The 19,240-nt window shown below is 39.5% G+C and overlaps 1 protein-coding gene across 1 annotated transcript; it reads left to right on the top strand.

Annotated features, from left to right (window-relative positions):
- Positions 1–9,329: 9,329 nt before the first annotated feature.
- LOC125233290 (facilitated trehalose transporter Tret1-like) lies at positions 9,330–18,658 on the top strand. The gene is made up of 9 exons (XM_048139250.1): positions 9,330–9,609; positions 12,722–12,857; positions 13,138–13,229; positions 13,481–13,615; positions 13,918–14,001; positions 14,388–14,666; positions 15,545–15,665; positions 16,650–16,784; positions 17,196–18,658. Exons 2-9 carry the CDS (start codon positions 12,803–12,805, stop codon positions 17,774–17,776), a joined length of 1,482 nt encoding a protein of 493 aa, XP_047995207.1. The 5' UTR covers positions 9,330–9,609; positions 12,722–12,802; the 3' UTR covers positions 17,777–18,658.
- Positions 18,659–19,240: the final 582 nt, after the last annotated feature.

Genomic DNA, 19,240 nt, shown 5'->3' with positions numbered 1-19,240 from the left:
ACTCATTAAACATATATATAATTTTTGGGAAAATTCTTGTGATGCAATTGGCATATTTTGTGATCTTTCAAAAGCCTTTGATTGTGTGGATCATGGAACGCTCATTTTGAAATTAGAACACTATGGTTTGTCTATAAATGCCCTAAACTTTATGTCTTCTTACCTTAGCAATAGAACACAAACAGTAGTTGTTAACAAAACTCGCTCTAGCGGGACTGTAGTCCAATTAGGAGTGCCACAAGGCTCAATTTTAGGTCCATTCCTGTTTTTGGTTTATATAAATGATTTGCCATGTATAGTGAAAAACTTTTGTGAAATAGTACTTTTTGCTGATGATACATCACTGCTTTTTAATGTTGACCGAAAATCTACGGATTACAATGTAATTAATAGCACGTTAGCTGATGTACTGCAGTGGTTTACTGTCAACAATTTACTTCTTAATTCTAAGAAAACCAAATGTATTCGATTTTCTCTGCCGAATGTTAAACCAATCGATACAAAAATACTTTTGAATGATGAATGCTTAGAGATGGTAGATACAACACAGGGACCGGCCCGCTATCCCTTATACGGGGTTTTGTATGGGTATTTCGTTAGGCTTAACTTACCCTACCCTTTTGACGCGATACCCTTTCATTTTGCTTTTAAAGCCCTAACGAAAGCGCTTACCTAAAATAGCCCAATACCCTTTCAAAACCCTTATCATCGGCTCAGCCTAACGCCATAAGGGTGAGCCTTATATTGGGTTTTATTTGCTTTCCCTTATAGATCATATCGTGCGAGTTTAAATCCTGTACCTCGCTCATAAAGCACACATTACTCCGAACGAAATAACATACGATCGTTACCTATGGCGGCACTGTGTGTGATATTTGCGCGTTTCTGTTTAATGGAAACGGCTGTAGATAAAATAAGGTTCAATTTTCAATACCAAATACTTATAGTTATGATAGGCTCCTGCTTTGCTCGGGTGTAACACAGGCAAACGCTGCTTTTTAGGGTTCCGTAGTCAACTAGGAACCCTTATAGTTTCGCCATGTCTGTCTGTCCGTCCGTCCGTCAGCGGATAATCTCAGTAACCGTTAGCACTAGAAAGCTGAAATTTGGTCCCAATATGTATATCAAATCAATCACGCCAACAAAGTTCAAAAATAAAAAATGGCAAAAATGTTTTATTAGGGTACCCCCCCCCATGTAAAGTGGGGGCTGATTTTTTTTTCATTCCAACCACAACGTGTGATATATTGTTGGATAGGTATTTAAAAATGAATAAGGGTTTACTAAGATTGTTTTTTGATAATATTGATATTTTCGGAAATAATCGCTCCTAAAGGAAAAAAAGTGCGTCCCCCCCCTCTAACTTTTGAACCATAAGTTTAAAAAATATGAAAAAAATCACAAAACTAGAACTTTATAACGACTTTCTAGGAAAATTGTTTTGAACTTGATAGGTTCTGACCGTAGCCCGACACGCTCTTGGCCGGTTTTTTTTATCGGACTTGTCTTGATGAGTACCCGAAGTCTAGCTGATGCTGAACCCTGGCTGCACCTAGGAGAACTCGGGTTTAGTGTAACACAGGCAAACGCTGTTTTCGTCATCGGACTTGTCTTGATGAGTACTCGAGTGAGCAGTACCCGAAGTGCAGTTGATGCTGAACCCTGGCTGCACCTAGGGGAACTCGGGTTTAGTGTTACACAGGCAAACGCTGTTTTCGTCATCGGACTTGTCTTGATGAGTACTCGAGTGAGCAGTACCCGAAGTCCAGCTGATGCTGAACCCTGGCTGCACCTAGGGGAACTCGGGTTTAGTGTAACCCAGGCAAACGCTGTTTTCGTCATCGGACTTGTCTTGATGAGTACTCGAGCGAGCAGTACCCAAAGTCCAGCTGATGCTGAACTCTGGCTGCACCTATGGGAACTCGGGTTTAGTGTAACACAGGCAAACGCTGTTTTCGTCATCGGACTTGTCTTGATGAGTACTCGAGTAAGCAGTACCCGAAGTCCAGCTGATGCTGAACCCTGGCTGCATCTAGGAGAACTCGGGTTTAGTGTAACACAGGCAAACGCTGTTTTCGTCATCGGACTTGTCTTGATGAGTACTCGAGTGAGCAGTACCCAAAGTCCAGCTGATGCAGAACCCTGGCTGCACCTATGGGAACTCGGGTTTAGTGTAACACAGGCAAAAGCTGTTTTCGTCATCGGACTTGTCTTGATGAGTACTCGAGTGAGCAGTACCCGAAGTGCAGTTGATGCTGAACCCTGGCTGCACCTAGGGGAACTCGGGTTTAGTGTTACACAGGCAAACGCTGTTTTCGTCATCGGACTTGTCTTGATGAGTACTCGAGTGAGCAGTACCCGAAATCCAGCTGATGCTAAACCCTGGCTGCAGCTAGGGGAACTCGGGTTTAGTGTAACCCAGGCAAACGCTGTTTTCGTCATCGGACTTGTCTTGATGAGTACTCGAGCGAGCAGTACCCAAAGTCCAGCTGATGCTGAACTCTGGCTGCACCTATGGGAACTCGGGTTTAGTGTAACACAGGCAAACGCTGTTTTCGTCATCGGACTTGTCTTGATGAGTACTCGAGTGAGCAGTACCCGAAGTCCAGCTGATGCTGAACCCTGGCTGCATCTAGGAGAACTCGGGTTTAGTGTAACACAGGCAAACGCTGTTTTCGTCATCGGACTTGTCTTGATGAGTACTCGAGTGAGCAGTACCCGAAGTCCAGCTGATGCTGAACCCTGGCTGCACCTAGGGGAACTCGGGTTTAGTGTTACACAGGCAAACGCTGTTTTCGTCATCGGACTTGTCTTGATGAGTACTCGAGTGAGCAGTACCCGAAATCCAGCTGATGCTGAACTCTGGCTGCACCTATGGGAACTCGGGTTTAGTGTAACACAGGCAAACGCTGTTTTCGTCATCGGACTTGTCTTGATGAGTACTCGAGTGAGCAGTACCCGAAGTCCAGCTGATGCTGAACCCTGGCTGCATCTAGGAGAACTCGGGTTTAGTGTAACACAGGCAAACGCTGTTTTCGTCATCGGACTTGTCTTGATGAGTACTCGAGTGAGCAGTACCCGAAGTCCAGCTGATGCTGAACCCTGGCTGCACCTAGGGGAACTCGGGTTTAGTGTTACACAGGCAAACGCTGTTTTCGTCATCGGACTTGTCTTGATGAGTACTCGAGTGAGCAGTACCCGAAATCCAGCTGATGCTAAACCCTGGCTGCAGCTAGGGGAACTCGGGTTTAGTGTAACCCAGGCAAACGCTGTTTTCGTCATCGGACTTGTCTTGATGAGTACTCGAGCAAGCAGTACCCAAAGTCCAGCTGATGCTGAACTCTGGCTGCACCTAAGGGAACTCGGGTTTAGTGTAACACAGGCAAACGCTGTTTTCGTTATCGGACTTGTCTTGATGAGTACTCAAGTGAGCAGTACCCGAAGTCCAGCTGATGCTGAACCCTGGCTGCATCTAGAGGAACTCGGGTTTAGTGTAACACAGGCAAACGCTGTTTTCGTCATCGGACTTGTCTTGATGAGTACTCGAGTGAGCAGTACCCAAAGTCCAGCTGATGCTGAACTCTGGCTGCACCTAGTTGAACTCGGGTTTAGTGTAACACAACACAGGCAAACGCTGTTTTGAGCAGTACTCGAGTGAGCAAAGTACCCAAAGTCCAGCTGATGCTGAACTCTGGCTGCACCTAGTTGAACTCGGGTTTAGTGTAACACAACACAGGCAAACGCTGTTTTCGTCATCGGACTTGTCTTGAGTACTCGAGTGAGCAGTACCCAGTACCCAAAGTCCAGCTGATGCTGAACTCTGTTTGCACCTAGGGGAACTCGGGTTTAGTGTAACACAGGCAAACGCTGTTTTCGTCATCGGACTTGTCTTAATGAGTATTTGGGTGAGCTGTACCCAAGATAGAGCTGATGCTGAAACCTAGCTGTACCTAGGGGAACTCGGGTTTGGTGTAACATAGGCAAACGCTGTTTGCGTCATCGGACATGTCTTGACGAGGACTTGGGTGCGCAGTAGCGCAAGACAGCGCTGTAGCTGAGCCCTGGCGGTATCTAGGGCAACTCTGGTTTCGGTACATTATAATATAGAAATATTTCATGCAATCTCAAGTTAGGCATAAAAACATAATATTAATTGAACAAAAATCTTACCAGAAGTGAATATTAACATCAAGTAGTTAGAACACATTTATTAATTTGCCATACATGAAACACTTTATTTGTGTCTAAAAAAATACGTATGTATATCCATTTGAATATCAAAATTAAGTACAGTCGATTTCACTAATAGTAACACAGGGAATAAAGAGAATACTGGAGTTCCAAGCGTCCATAGACTACGGTAACTACTTACTATCAGACGCGCTGTATGCTTGATTTCCACCAGAAAAGTATTTCTGTTTCAAACGATCTTCATAGAATTCACAACAATCAACAGAAATAGTTTGACAGATTCTATGGTACTACTCAACTCAACCAAGTACCAGTCATAAAGACGAGTCTCAGATATTTCACGATGACGAAAACAGCGTTTGCCTATGTTACACCAAACCCGCGTTCCCTTAGGAATAGCCAGGGTTCAGCATCAGCTCTACCTTGGTTACTGCTCACACAAGTACTCATCAAGACAAGTCCGATGACGAAAACAGCGCTTGCCTATGTTACTCCAAACCCGCGTTCCCCTGGGAAAAGCCAGGGTTCAGCATCAGCTCTCTACTTTGGTTACTGCTCACTCAAGTACTCATCAAGACAAGTCCGATGACGAAAACAGCGCTTGCCTATGTTACTCCAAACCCGCGTTCCCCTGGGAAAAGCCAGGGTTCAGCATCAGCTCTACCTTGGTTACTGCTCACTCAAGTACTCATCAAGACAAGTCCGATGACGAAAACAGCGTTTGCCTATGTTGCACGAAACCCGAGTTCCCTTAGGAATAGCCAGGGTTCAGCATCAGCTCTACCTTGGTTACTGCTCACTCAAGTACTCATCAATACAAATCCGATGACGAAAACAGCGTTTGCCTATGTTGCACGAAACCCGAGTTCTCCTAGGAATAGCCAGGGTTCAGCATCAGCTCTGCCCTGGTTACTCCTCACTCAAGTACTCACCAAAACAAGTCCGATGACGAAAACAGCGCTTGCCTATGTTACTCCAAACCCGCGTTCCCCTAGGAATAGCCAGGGTTCACGATCAGCTCTACCTTGGTTACTGCTCACACAAGTACTCATCAAGACAAGTCCGATGACGAAAACAGCGCTTGCCTATGTTACTCCAAACCCGCGTTCCCCTGGGAAAAGCCAGGGTTCAGCATCAGCTCTACCTTGGTTACTGCTCACTCAAGTACTCATCAATACAAGTCCGATGACGAAAACAGCGTTTGCCTATGTTGCACGAAACCCGAGTTCCCTTAGGAATAGCCAGGGTTCAGCATCAGCTCTACCTTGGTTACTGCTCACACAAGTACTCATCAAGACAAGTCCGATGACGAAAACAGCGCTTGCCTATGTTACTCCAAACCCGCGTTCCCCTGGGAAAAGCCAGGGTTCAGCATCAGCTCTACCTTGGTTACTGCTCACTCAAGTACTCATCAATACAAGTCCGATGACGAAAACAGCGTTTGCCTATGTTGCACGAAACCCGAGTTCCCCTAGAAATAGCCAGGGTTCAGCATCAGCTCTACCTTGGTTACTGCTCACTCAAGTACTCATCAAAACAAGTCCGATGACGAAAACAGCGCTTGCCTATGTTAAACCAAACCCGCGTTCCCCTGGGAAAAGCCAGGGTTCAGCATCAGCTCTATCTTAGGAACTGCTCACCCAATTAACTCATCAAGGCGAGTTGGATGACGAAAACGGCTTATTTTTATGTTGGCAATTAACGTTTTCAATGTGTAATGATAATGGTTAATTGTATTGATTTTCGGCCAACACTGTATAAATAAATAAATAAATAAATAAATATTAAAGGACATTCTTACACAGATTGAATGAGGCCCACGGTAAGCTCAAGAAGGCTTGTGTTGTGGGTACTCAGACAACGATATATATAATATGTAAATACTTATATACATAGAAAACATCCATGACTCAGGAACAAATATCTGTGCTCATCGCACAAATAAATGCCCTTACCGGGAAATATACATGTATATTTACATGCATACATACATATTTAAATATTTATATATTTATATTCATACATACATACCTACATACATTCATACTTACCTACATACATTCATACATACCTACATACATTCATACGTACGAACATACATACTGATCTATGGGCGACGATGATCATTTACCATCAGGCGATCCATCAGTCCCTTGTCTCCCAGTTCATTAAAAATAATTTCTAGCCGTGTTCTACTTCTATCCAACGAAAACATGTTTCGTTGCAAAATTAAAAATGGGGCGCATAGTGCGGAGTGGCAACAGCGCATTTTCCTTCCGCCTCTTACACTAGCTTAGATTCATAATCCTGTCTCTTTCACGCAAGGCTCGACTACGCTTCAACAAAAGGGAAAGCCTTATAAATAGCGCTTAAAATAAGGGTAACCCTTATTAAAGGCTTGCAAGCCGTATCGGATAGCGGTAAGCCAATGCACAGGGCTAGCTTTATTGTTTTGCTAAGTTTTTTGTAAGGGCTAGTCAAATGAATGGGCTTGCAGTTCGAAAGGGAGAGTCTCTCGATTGGGTCGTCCTTACGTTAGGGATTCCCAATGAAAGGCTTGTAGCGCGGAAGGGGTTGTCCGGTCCCTGGTTTCATTTTACTCAGACACATATTTGCGTACATCAAATCAACATTTATTTAGTAAGTTTTAAGTTTACGGTCAGAAAGACCTCAGGATCGCCGCTTGGCGGAAAAAAATATTTACGAGTAGAAAACCCTCATTAATTGAATCAGATTGTTTCGAAATTGTTCTTGTACGGACTGGTTTTTGAAGCATATCACTAAAGATCGTTATCAAGGTGCACTTTTCGTGGCAAGTGGTACGGTTGGCAAAAAAAATAAATACATACATTTAAATATTCACTTTGTTCTTAACTACAAAACAAATACTTCCCTTCTTAGGATTACACCTATATTTTTGAAACAATATACGTCAAATGACATTAATTATGTATGCCATAAAAATACATTACGCGAAGTGTAATTATATTATTTCAATCCAAATAATCAAATGCACTCTAGATACGACTAATTATCTAGAATTGTTATTCAAGTAGTTCAAGTCAAAAGTAGTGCACGAAGTAAGACGAGCACGGAGGAGTGTAATAAAGTGCACGAATAATCCCAGTATCTTCATTCACAGCATGGATATGACACAATACCTAGATTTTATAACAACCTTCTTGTAACTTCTGTCAACGTAGAAAGGTCATTTAGTTATTTAAAATGGATTTTTTGTAATCGACGTGAACGAGTGACAGCCAAATATGTTGAACAAATTTTAGTTATTTATTCAATGTAATTTGGCTAAGTAATTATAAATATGTATATATTTCATAATTTTTAAGTATATGTAGTGTTTTAAATACTTCTGTATTCGTTTTTTTGTCAACCATACTCTGCCACCAATACAGCACGCTGATAACGATCTTTACATATCACTGAGGGTCAAATAACATCGATGCAATCTCACGAGCGTTGTCGTGGACGTGCCAGAATCATAGTATTCTCCGTTTAACGAAATATCAGTACATAGTATGTGTTGTATTGCACGCGCAGGTCTCTCACCGCCGCGCAGATGTAGTCGGACCATAACTCGACAGTTTACACGCTTGTACAAAAACTGAGGAACAGCTGTCTTTTTACGCTGTCACTACATTTGGCGAATCTTCTAGCCAACATGTTTGCCCTTACTGCGGTGGCTCGCCTCTGCCTTTCAATGTCCTCCTGGTCTTTTAAACTGGACAACAAGATGTGGCCAAGATATTCGACTTCGTGTACTCTCCGCAATTGAACTCCATCAAGCAAAAGAGGTGGTACATGTGTGGGCATATGTGCTGCCTCCATGAGCATAAATTCAGACTTGTCCGGATTGTATCTCATGTTATGCTGGCTGGCGCATCTCTCGCATTCTGCAAGTAACTTACGCATAGCTCCCACAGATGGTGCTAGTAGGACCATATCGTCTGCGAATGCGATGTGATTTATCATTTGTCCATTGATGGAGCAGCCAACTTCGGTACTGGTCAAAGCCTGCGACAGCCCATCCATGTACACGCTGAAGAGAGCCGGAGACATACTGCCTCCTTGTCTCACGCCACAGTTTAGCCCGCTGGCTGTGGACAGAGTTGACTTCCATCTTACTACGTTCTTCTGCTGGGAATACCACTTCTCCAGTATCTTAATAATTGGCGTGGGCGCTTTCCCTTCCCGTAGTTTATTCCACAGCAATTGGTGGTCAAATACAACTCAAGTGGACTTTCTATCACTACAGGAGTTGTGCCATCAAGATGCAGAACCAGGATCCTCAAAAAGGAAAAAGTAAAATGTAACAAATTCTGTTTTATTTTTCTAATTTACTAAACTTCAAAATTTTACTGTATTTTATTTCTTCATTAGTAATAGTCAAATCGATGCAAAGTTAGCTTAGACAATTTTTTCAGATAAACGGATATCAAAGAAAGTAAGATTGAATAGATAGCACTTTCAACCTAAAACTTTTAGCGTAAACTATTTTACCTTAACCAATCTACCAGACCACAGAACTACCAGACTCTTGGCTTCTCTATTTATAGATTTTTTTTTGTTTACCAAAGTAACTATTCGTCTTACTGACCTTTATTTGCACTACAACTAAAGCAAAATAAATTTTATACAATGTTATATTGCAATATATATCATATCATGAAGTATTTTGCAGATATTTGTCTAAAAATATTGGCAAAACGCTACATTTTATAAATGCGTCAAAAATTAACCTTTTTTGACGCTTCATATCTCGAAAACTATTTGACGGACATTTATAAAAAAAAATGTCAAGCTGTTTGAAATTTAATGCGCTTTCAACATTACGAAGCAACTTTTGACCAAAAACGCATAGTTTTTTAATAAAAAAATAAAAAGTAAAAAAAGTCCGATTTTTTTACTTTTTTTTTTAAATTACGAAGTTAGCACACTTTTTTATTGCTTGCAAAATATAGTCTTACATTCCCCCAAGGACTCCAAATAACATACCAAAAATCCAGCTTTACATCACACTTTGTTTTTTTAGCCGATTTTCATGTAAGATTTGACCGGTGTACAGATGCTATTTACATTCACTTCACTCATTCAGTACCGATAGCGCGTTAAAAGGAGCATGTCGTTCTCGGTCCGGCAGTATTTAAAGACCGGTTATATTATAACTTATAACCTGCTCATTTTCAATTTTATTAACGAATTTATACTTTATTCTAATTTAATAAAATGATTAAAATTGTTTTGTAAACAATACTTTGAGATTTCCGTTTTAAATTCTATTTTTATAATGTATTGAGCTGTGCGTGAGATTGTTTACATGCGGTTGTGTTAAGCGCCTATCGTAAAGGCCCAATGTTTTTGCAGATTTGACGTTTGACATCGGATTTTGGAATGTTAAAGGTATAACGTATTTTTCAGTATAGATGGTGTTTTTTTACGCACTAGTGCGAGAAGTGGTTCATTATATGTCAGGTCGAAACTTCGGAGGTCCATCTGTACTGAAAAACGTCGTACGATACTCGTGCGAAAAGGAAATTCGTAACTCGTGTCGATTTAAAACACTCCCTTCGGTCGTGTTTTAATTTATCGCCACTCGTTTCGAACTTCCTTTTTTACGCACTTGTATCGTAATGTACTATTTCAGTACAGATGGTGTTTTTTTTACGCACTAGTGCGAGAAGTGGTTCATTATATGCCAGGTCGAAACTTCTGAGGCTCATCTGTACTGAAAAACGCCGTACGATACACGTGCGAAAAGGAAATTCGTAACTCGTGTCGATTTAAAACACTCCCTTCGGTCGTGTTTTAATTTATCGCCCCTAGTTTCGAACTTCCTTTTTTACGCACTTGTATCGTAATGTACTATTGTTATTAGGTATTTTATTCTAAGATCTATATTTACCTATTATTTCATACCTACATGATTATAAAAAATTGGCAATAATTATTTATACAGGGTGTCCCACGCAATGCAAGATGAAGAGTAAGTCGATTATGATTTGAAAAGTACGTAAAGTTCATTGCCTATTGTTTTTGTTTTTTCAAAATCACCCGTGTAAATGTAAAAAATGTAAAATTAATAATACTTTGAAAATGTTTTTGTTCATTATCAATCAGCGTAACTTAAGTAAACGAGGAAATAACAGCAGAGATAATGATAATAATTCAGACGACTCTACTCACCATGATGACTCTACATCAGTATTGTATTGACGGAGAGTAATTAAAACAAAATGAACTACATAATTGTACATAATGTTTTAAATTTATTGATCAATTTGTTACCTTACTTTACTGAAAGAGTTTATTATTCATGAGCGTCTTAAATTATGTATTTTCTTATATTCGTAATATTTTTGTAAGTAGTATTATTATGAATACTTACTAGATACATATCATACATACTATTAGGTAAATATTTATGTTTATAAAATAGGTGTCTGTTAAAGTTTGTAAAGCGTATTTTTAAGTAGGTATAGGTATTAGGTATCACTATAGGAGTTATCAGTCTAACCTGTATGTAGGTAGTAGCACAGTATAAAAAAGAGTATTATCATACAGTATGGCCACTTCCGCTCCCCACTGAAAGTGCCGCCCACCCCCTCTCGGTTACCTGACAGTTACCGCCTGTCAAAAACGCGAACAGTCGACCTGTCATATGTCACTCATACAAGCATAGTACGCGTTCACCTACACGAGCTTAGACTGTGTGCTAGGAACGAGCCTCTTTCATATATTTGATCGCCAGTGTTCGAGGTGTGGTAACTGGGGGCCGATTTTTGAGTCTCACTGTCACTAAAATACCGGTTGAAAACGGTGAATTGCCTAGTATTTTCAGTGACAATTTTCTGAATCCGAACGCCGTGAGATTCAAAAATCGGTCCCCTGGTAGTAGCTAGTAGACCTATCTACTCGGTACTATTTCTGTTTATATGTTAAGTTTTGATTATCAAACACGAATGAATATGATTGTGCGACGCCATACTTTGGGTTTACTGTAAAAATTCAGTTGCTAATATTGCTATCCAATACCGGCATTCAGGCCAATTAAGCTTTTGTCATTATTATTGAACCCTATTAACTGAGTGATAATAGTACATTACGGTACGTTACGTTTTTCAGTACAGATGGCCATCCGAAGTATCGACCTTGCATATAATGAACCACTTCTCGCACTAGTGCGTAAAAAAAAAAAGCACCATCTGTACTGAAATAGTACATTACGATACAAGTGCGTAAAAAAGGAAGTTCGAAACGAGTGGCGATAAATTAAAACACGACCGAAGGGAGTGTTTTAAATCGACACGAGTTACGAATTTCCTTTTCGCACGTGTATCGTACGACGTTTTTCAGTACAGATGAGCCTCCGAAGTTTCGACCTGGCATATAATGAACCACTTCTCGAACTAGTGCGTAAAAAAACACCATCTGTACTGAAAAGGTAATTTTTTACACTGTTGCATTGGCGGCTGAATGTTCAGTAGCCATAATAACTACTTATTGCTATTGTGTCGACGTTTGCCGTAGCATAGGTCTACACAGCAATTACCTACATTTAGTTGTGTAGTACTAAAGTGAAAATTTAATCTTGAATTAGAGCGTTTTCACATTATCCGATCCGATATCAGATGTAGAAACATTGAAAAAGCAGACGTAAAAGATGGTGCCTTTGATATACGGAATACTAGCGTTTGCCCGCGACTTCGCTCGCGTTAGAAAGAGACAAAAAGTAGCCTATGTCACTTTCCATCCCTTCAACTATCTCCACTTAAAAAAATACGTCAATTCGTCGCTCTGTTTTGCCGTGAAGGACGGACAAACAAACAGACACACACACTTTCCCATTTATAATATTAGTATGGACTAGCTTTTGCCCGCGGCTTCGCTCGCGTTAGAAAGAGACAAAAAGTATTTTAAGTCACTCTCCATCTCTTCAACTATCTCCACTTAAAAAATCACGTCAATACGTCGTTCCGTTTTGCCGTAAAAGACGGACAAACAAACAGACACACACACTTTTCCATTTATAATATTAGTATGGATATATATCGGATCGGGTAATGTGAAAACGCTTTTAAGCTGTGAAAAGTATTGCTTATGCGACAACGCGTAATATTATTTGTGTACTTAATCTTGCTGTAACTTTTCACTGAATTATTAGAGAATTGATAATTATCTTTTTCTAAATGTGTACTAAGTATATAGAGATTATAGAAAATTTATGTTTTATATCGTCACTACTTTGAAAAAAACTTGTATCTTCTTCTGTCAATGAAAAGAAAAACGTAATAAGTATGTATGGAATGAATATAGACTTACTTCGTTTTAACTTTGAGGAGCAGTGTGAGATACGAGATTTTTTCAAAGTAGTGACGATATGTTATATAAGGCACTGTTTGTTTAGTTTTCCCGTAGGTATCAACCAGTTATCAACTAATGTACGATAAATCACAACGTACATATGTAAACGAAGTAACTGTTATAATATTACAGTATTTTATTGCTCTTTCAGGATAGACGGAACTATGGGTATTTAAAACAAATACTATGTTAAGCTGATGCACGAAAAATATTAAGAAAAAAAAAACGGAAAATGGTCAAAATGACCCATAAAAATCGAAGAATCCAGTACCTTGCAGCTTTTTCAGGTGAGTAGACGTAGGTAAATAGTAAAGAAACACAAAGAAAGTAGTGATGGGTAAAAGTGGTTTAATTTTATGGCAGCTTACCTAAATAGGTTAAAGGAAAGTGACATAGTTGAATCAGGCGATTGATGGTTTTTATGTACCTACTTGGTACCTACATACAAATGCTATGACCTTAATTAACACTCTAACTTCAATTTCAAAATTTTGTTTGTCATCAGATAAATATCATATACTTATTAAGAATATTTAGTAATAATTTAGGCAATCTATTTCATTTCAGTGTCCCTGGCTTCTATGACGCTGGGCATTTCATCCGCTTGGCCCACTCCTGTGCTGCCCAAACTAAAGAAAGGAAGTTTTGAAATCACCGACGTAAGTGTAGGGCAGGCTATTTATTTGAATAAGCATATTACAAAAACCGGCCAAGAACGTGTCGGGCCACGCTCAGTGTAGGGTTCCGTAGTTTTCCGTATTTTTCTCAAACTCTACTGAACCTATCAAGTTCAAAATAATTTTTCTAGAAAGTCTTTATAAAGTTCTACTTTTGTGATTTTTTTAAAACTTTGAAAAGGTCGCGCAAATGTTTGTTTGACAATAACAAATTTTCCATTTCCACGTTTCAGGCAGAAATAGGCTGGGTGGTGGCGATGTCTTCTCCAGGGTTCATAGTGGGTAGCTTAGTTACGCGGTACTTGGCCGACAGGTTCGGCCGGCGGGCATCAGTTCTCATCAGTGCCTGCCCCACCGCCGTCGGCACGGTAAATTTATTTTAGTACATAAACAGCCAAGTTCTTACCGGTCACTAGATACAATCGTGTCAATCGTGCTTTAATTTTGAAATCATTCGCTTGCTCGGGTATTAATTAATATTCTTGCTAATGCATATGTGGTTCAATTCAACTAGCTCGTAAGTACGTAATTACCTGTTTTTCCTTAATTGAGATGCATTTAAAGCTGTTGTCCTAAATTATAGAATAAGAGCATCTTATGAAATGTATAAACGAAGTTAATATGTTCGTTGTTTAATTGCTAGTAAAAAGGACACTCATTTATTTTTCAGTTGGTGGTTGCGTTCGCTACTAAGGCTTGGTTACTCTACTTAACCAGATTTCTGTGGGGAGTAGGAACCGGGATGGGTAGCACCGTAAGTAATTTAAACCTATATTTATCTAAAAGTTAAAAATATGGCATTTATTTCTAATATTTGTATTCAAGAAATTATCTTCATTTGTAACTTTCATAAATTCATAATTGGTAGCATGAACAGGTTTATCTTTTAAAATTTTTCAGAGCAGTGTGGTAAGAATGCTGGGTTATTTTTTATACCTAGTCATAGACAGAATCTTTGTGCCTCTAGTTTTCATGGTTTCGTATTTAATTACTTTATTAGCTTGAGATTTTGAATTTGCCTAGTAAGATATCTACTTTAAAAACTGCACTTTAACACAAAATAATATCACTGCAATAACGTCTAGTACGACACCATCGTAAAATACCATGTTGCATAATAAATAATGTGTTGATTTTCAGTTGGTGCCAATGTATATAGGGGAAATATCAGACTCCGAAGTAAGAGCTACCCTGTCACTCTTCACGCGGGTCATGTTCAACCTGGGCTGTCTCCTGGTGATGAGTATCGGCATGTTCGTGTCGTATGAATGCCTTAATTATATGCTCCTGGTGTTGCCTGGGGCGTACTTCGTAGCGTGCCTCTGGATCCCGGAGTCTCCTTATTATCTGTTGAAGAGAGGACGGGTGGGAGAGGCAAAAAATGCGCTGATGAGGCTAAGACAGCAGAAGGATGAGAAGGTTGTTAATTTATTTGTGAATCATAAAACTATTTGCACCAAGTAAGGTATCACGTGGGCCAAATATTATGAAGCAACAAAGTAGGTACAAGTCGACTGTGTGCTTTATTGCTATCATTTTTTTTAAATGAGACACAATACAAAGTAATGATTAATTGTATGACATGTAATTATTTTGCATAAAACATAAATACTGAATAGTGAATAATATTTAACGTTATCAATGAATGTAATAACCTGAAACATTGAATTAAAAACAATACATTTAATTTCGGCAATAAAGAACATAACATACAAAATTTATCACTGTACATTTTTTTACACGCAGTTATTGTTAATTAACGAATAAATTCTTCTAGAAGTCCTGGCCCCGTAGCCGAATGGCATTTCTCCGACGCCAAACGAAAGCGATACGCCGCTGGCTCTGTCGCGCCAATACGCAAGCGCGATAGAGATAGATATCTACTAGCGCTTCGTTTCGTGAGCGTTTCGTGAGCGATTGTGCCATTCGGCTAGCCACCCTGGGCATCATATTCCTATGCATTGTACATTACGTACACGTACGTACGTATATTGTAGATTCCAAAGCTATTGTATCATTTCCATAAAATCTGTACTTAATTGTAATCTTCACTTTGGCTTTGGCGTTCAAGTTGGCGTAAGCACTACAGACAAAATCTTAATGATTTACCTAATTATTTTAATGTGAAATTTGTTAAAATGTACTATTTTTTATTTATTTCAAGCATAGCGTTTGGCCCACCCTGTAGTGTATAGGGAAATCACTGACTGATTCTAAGTAACATATTTTATGCAAATAGTTTTTAATTAAAAAAAACGTCAATTTATTATGATTAAATTTGATATTGAAATCGGCAGGAGTTGGAAGACGAGGTGGCGCGGCTGCAGGCCGACGTCCGCAACGAGACTCGTCGCTCCGGCTCGCTGAAGGAGCTGCTGTGTGGCCGGCAGTATCGGAAAGCTGTGATCATCGGTGCAGGTATACATACGCAAAGGAAGTTTTCATCACATTCGCTCAGAAAAGTTAGTTATGCCAAGTTAACTTTGCAGCTATTTTGATAGCACGCAGTGAGAAAGTGTTTTTAACATCAAACTTCTATTAAATTATTACAAGCTTTTATTCAACTTGCCTTGTTAGTATGTTAGTGTGCGTCAAAGCGTAGAAGCTAAATTTAACCCACTTCCCGGTTTCCGATTGAGCTCAAATTTTGCACACATGGAAATCACGTGACAATGCAATATTATGGTATCAAGGAGCAGAACGGTGGTCATAGGAACCCTGTTATGAAACGTCGTATCCCCATCGAGTAAGGGGTTTTTAGAAACGTCTCGGAGAGCAGTAGATGACTTTTGAAAGAAAGGTACAGTCGGCGATAAAATTTTGTGCCAAAAATGAACTTTTTGCAAAATATTATTAGTATTATTACGTTTTAAACTAATAATTGTAGTACAGTTACCTTGGCATGACAGACTTAGACATATTCTTGGAACCTTCGTCTGTAGTCACTTACTAAAGATTCCGATCCACTTAGTTCACCAGAGTTCACTCTCGTGTCGGAAAGCGCCATCTTGTGCCTATATAAAGCAACAGCTTTCTTATTCACGAGCGCCGTTCAACGACGGCGACGCACGGCTCACTCTTTGGGCAGTTAGTTTACAGAGTTTAAGCAAGAGGGCTCTTTATGTTTAAGGTACAGCGGGGCAATTTCGACTGGTAAAAATAGTTAGGTACGTTACTTAAATGACATATTTAGATTAACTAAATAGGTTTGGGTTTTTATTAGTTTATACATTAGGTACCTACTCAGTCTATCAAGTTTTTTTGGTTTTAAAATTGTATGTAATTTCAAGCCACTGATAATCTTATTAAAGACATGTAAAAAAGCGACGAGATTAAAAAGTGCTATAAGCTAGTGCTATAATTATAAGCCCTGAGGCCTGTTTAAAAAAAACTTTATTTCAGGTTTGAAAGTGACTCAAATAATGACTGGTTCTCTCGCCGTCCAACAGTACTTAAGCACAATTCTTGAAGAGAGCAACATTCACATGCAGGTGTCTACTGCCGTGATTGTGTTTGGTGCCGTTCGGTTCGTTGTTGGTAAGTAAAGAACAGTCTGCGGTACTCTGCCAATGTTACTGACAAACACTTTCTTAACAATCACAACCATGAACCAGATAGTGATAGTCGATAGTATACATCATCACTGTGGGCCTAGCACACATAACCAAGTGGCGACTGATGTTATAGTACTATCCCTTTCTATCTCACGGGCTCTTCATTAGCAAGAAAGAGATAGCAATACGACTTCAGTCACCAGTTAGTTTTGCGGCGAGTATAGTGTCCCTTTCGCGTCAGTGACCGACCGTCAGTAGTGTCAGACTGTCAGTACCGACGCGATCTAAGACTTATATCACGCAACCGTGACGATGCCGCTGAACCTTTCCGCTGTTGGCTTTGAATACATTCTAATCCAACTTTCCAAAAAGTAACTTTTTCCTTTCTTTTCAGGTATAATGAGCTCCATACTTGTGGACAGAGTTGGCCGTCGTCCGCTCTTAATATACTCTCTCTTGGGCACAGGTGTATCCCTAGGCGCGGTCAGCACGTATTTCTTTCTAAAAGATATCCTCAAACTAAGCCATGAATCTCTCAGCTCTTACTCTTTTATTCCATTTGCTGGCATAATCAGCTCCACAATCCTTTCGAATGTTGGTTATAATTCTATTATTTTTGTAATACCAGCCGAAATTTTTCCTTTAAATGTTAAAGCAGTAGCTTTGTCTTCACTTAGCACATTTGGAGGTGTATGTGGGTTCACTTTGGCCAAGGGTTTCCAAGTGATACAGAACCTGGCGGGGTTCTGTGCCGTGTTCTGGGTGTTCGCAGTCGTAGCTTTTTCTGGAACAATATTTACCATGTTATATGTACCTGAGACAAAAGGGAAAAGTCTAAAGGATATACAGGTCCTCCTGCAGGGAGACTTGTACTATGATGAAGGTTGTGAAAGGTTGAATGAAGTTACAAATACTGTAAAAGATGATTGTGGAGATGAGATGCAAGAGATACATCCGAAGGATGTTAAGTGTTAATTGATTATACCTACGATATTGGACTGCCAACAGGAACAAAAATACAGCGCCGAATAAGTGAGAGGCCGTTATCGTCTAGGAAACTGATATTCCGTTGGACCCTTAAGTGTAATATAAAAAAAAACTAAAAAATGTTTGTTAATGTTAAGTATAATCGAGAATTTATACAAATATGGGTGACAATGCCTGAAATAAATGTTCAATTCAATTTATTAAACATCACAAAAATATATCTCTGATCTGTGATAGGTTTGATCTCACTATCGCTTGATAATTTTGATATGTGCTACAAAATCTTCATCGGTGGCACACAGTGCGGTGGCGCAGCACACTACAAGATGTGTATTATGTAAAACAATTACTTACCATATACTTAAGTATATACGTATCTGTGCAAAAGTATCTACCAAACGTATAAGTCGTTTGGGGAATATGGCCAAATTATAGGGCCGTGTGCATGTTTTTGTAAAATATGCCTATATTGAACTAAACTGCATGCATTGAAGTATTGGGGTCACAAATACAATCAAAAAGGTCATCACATATGCTTAGTGCGTTTTCACATTATCCGATGTCGGACCGATATCCCATACATTACAGGCGCCAACTAGGATTTTTTCTATTTAAACCCTTCCGACATCCGATATCGGATCGGATAATGTGAAAACGGTCTTACGTCGAGACCCCAATTATGTGAACGAGTGATTCCACAATTGCCATGTCCAATGAAAAATCAGCCGTCAACTGCTGAAGAATCAATTTTCTTGACCGTATTAGGTACTTTTGGAATCTGTATATATATTTTTTATATCATAACATTGTGATACTTAAAAATTCTAAACGCTGTACTTAATCAATGTTTCTACTTGTTTTATACGAAGACGCTAATAAATTGTTATAATGACAATGTCAATAATTGTTTCATTTTAATTTTTTTTTAAAGTGGGGAAAGCGGAGTTAATAGTGTCAGGGTCAGGGGTAAGAGGTTAATAACTATACTGTCTCATTCTTTCTTAATTTATTTAAATTTTTGGTGTGTTTTTTTCCATGTAGGTGTCGTTAATATATGTACTTACAAACAATACTTTCGATGAACTGCATAGCACTACCACAGTATAATAAAGAGTACTATCGTACAGTATGGCCACTCCTGCTCCCCGCTGAAATCGCCGCCCACCCCCTCTCGGTTACCTGACAGTTACCGCCTGTCAAAAACGCGAACAGTCGACCTGTCATATGTCACTCATACAAGCATAGTACGCGTTCACCTACACGAGCTTAGACTGTGTGCTAGGAACGAGCCTCTTTCATATATTTGATCGCCAGTGTCCGAGGTGTGGCACTACTTTCCCTTGTATGAACAAAATAACAAATATATGACTGGTAAGTAAATATACGATGTCATTAAATTCGTAACCATACGAGTACATAACGCAAGTACCTACTCAATAGAGGTTTTATTGA

This window comes from Leguminivora glycinivorella, chromosome 14 (assembly GCF_023078275.1).
Source record: "Leguminivora glycinivorella isolate SPB_JAAS2020 chromosome 14, LegGlyc_1.1, whole genome shotgun sequence".
NCBI lineage: Eukaryota > Metazoa > Arthropoda > Insecta > Lepidoptera > Tortricidae > Leguminivora > Leguminivora glycinivorella.
The sequence above is the reverse complement of the archived record's forward strand: the minus strand, read 5'-3'. Positions and strand labels throughout refer to the sequence as shown.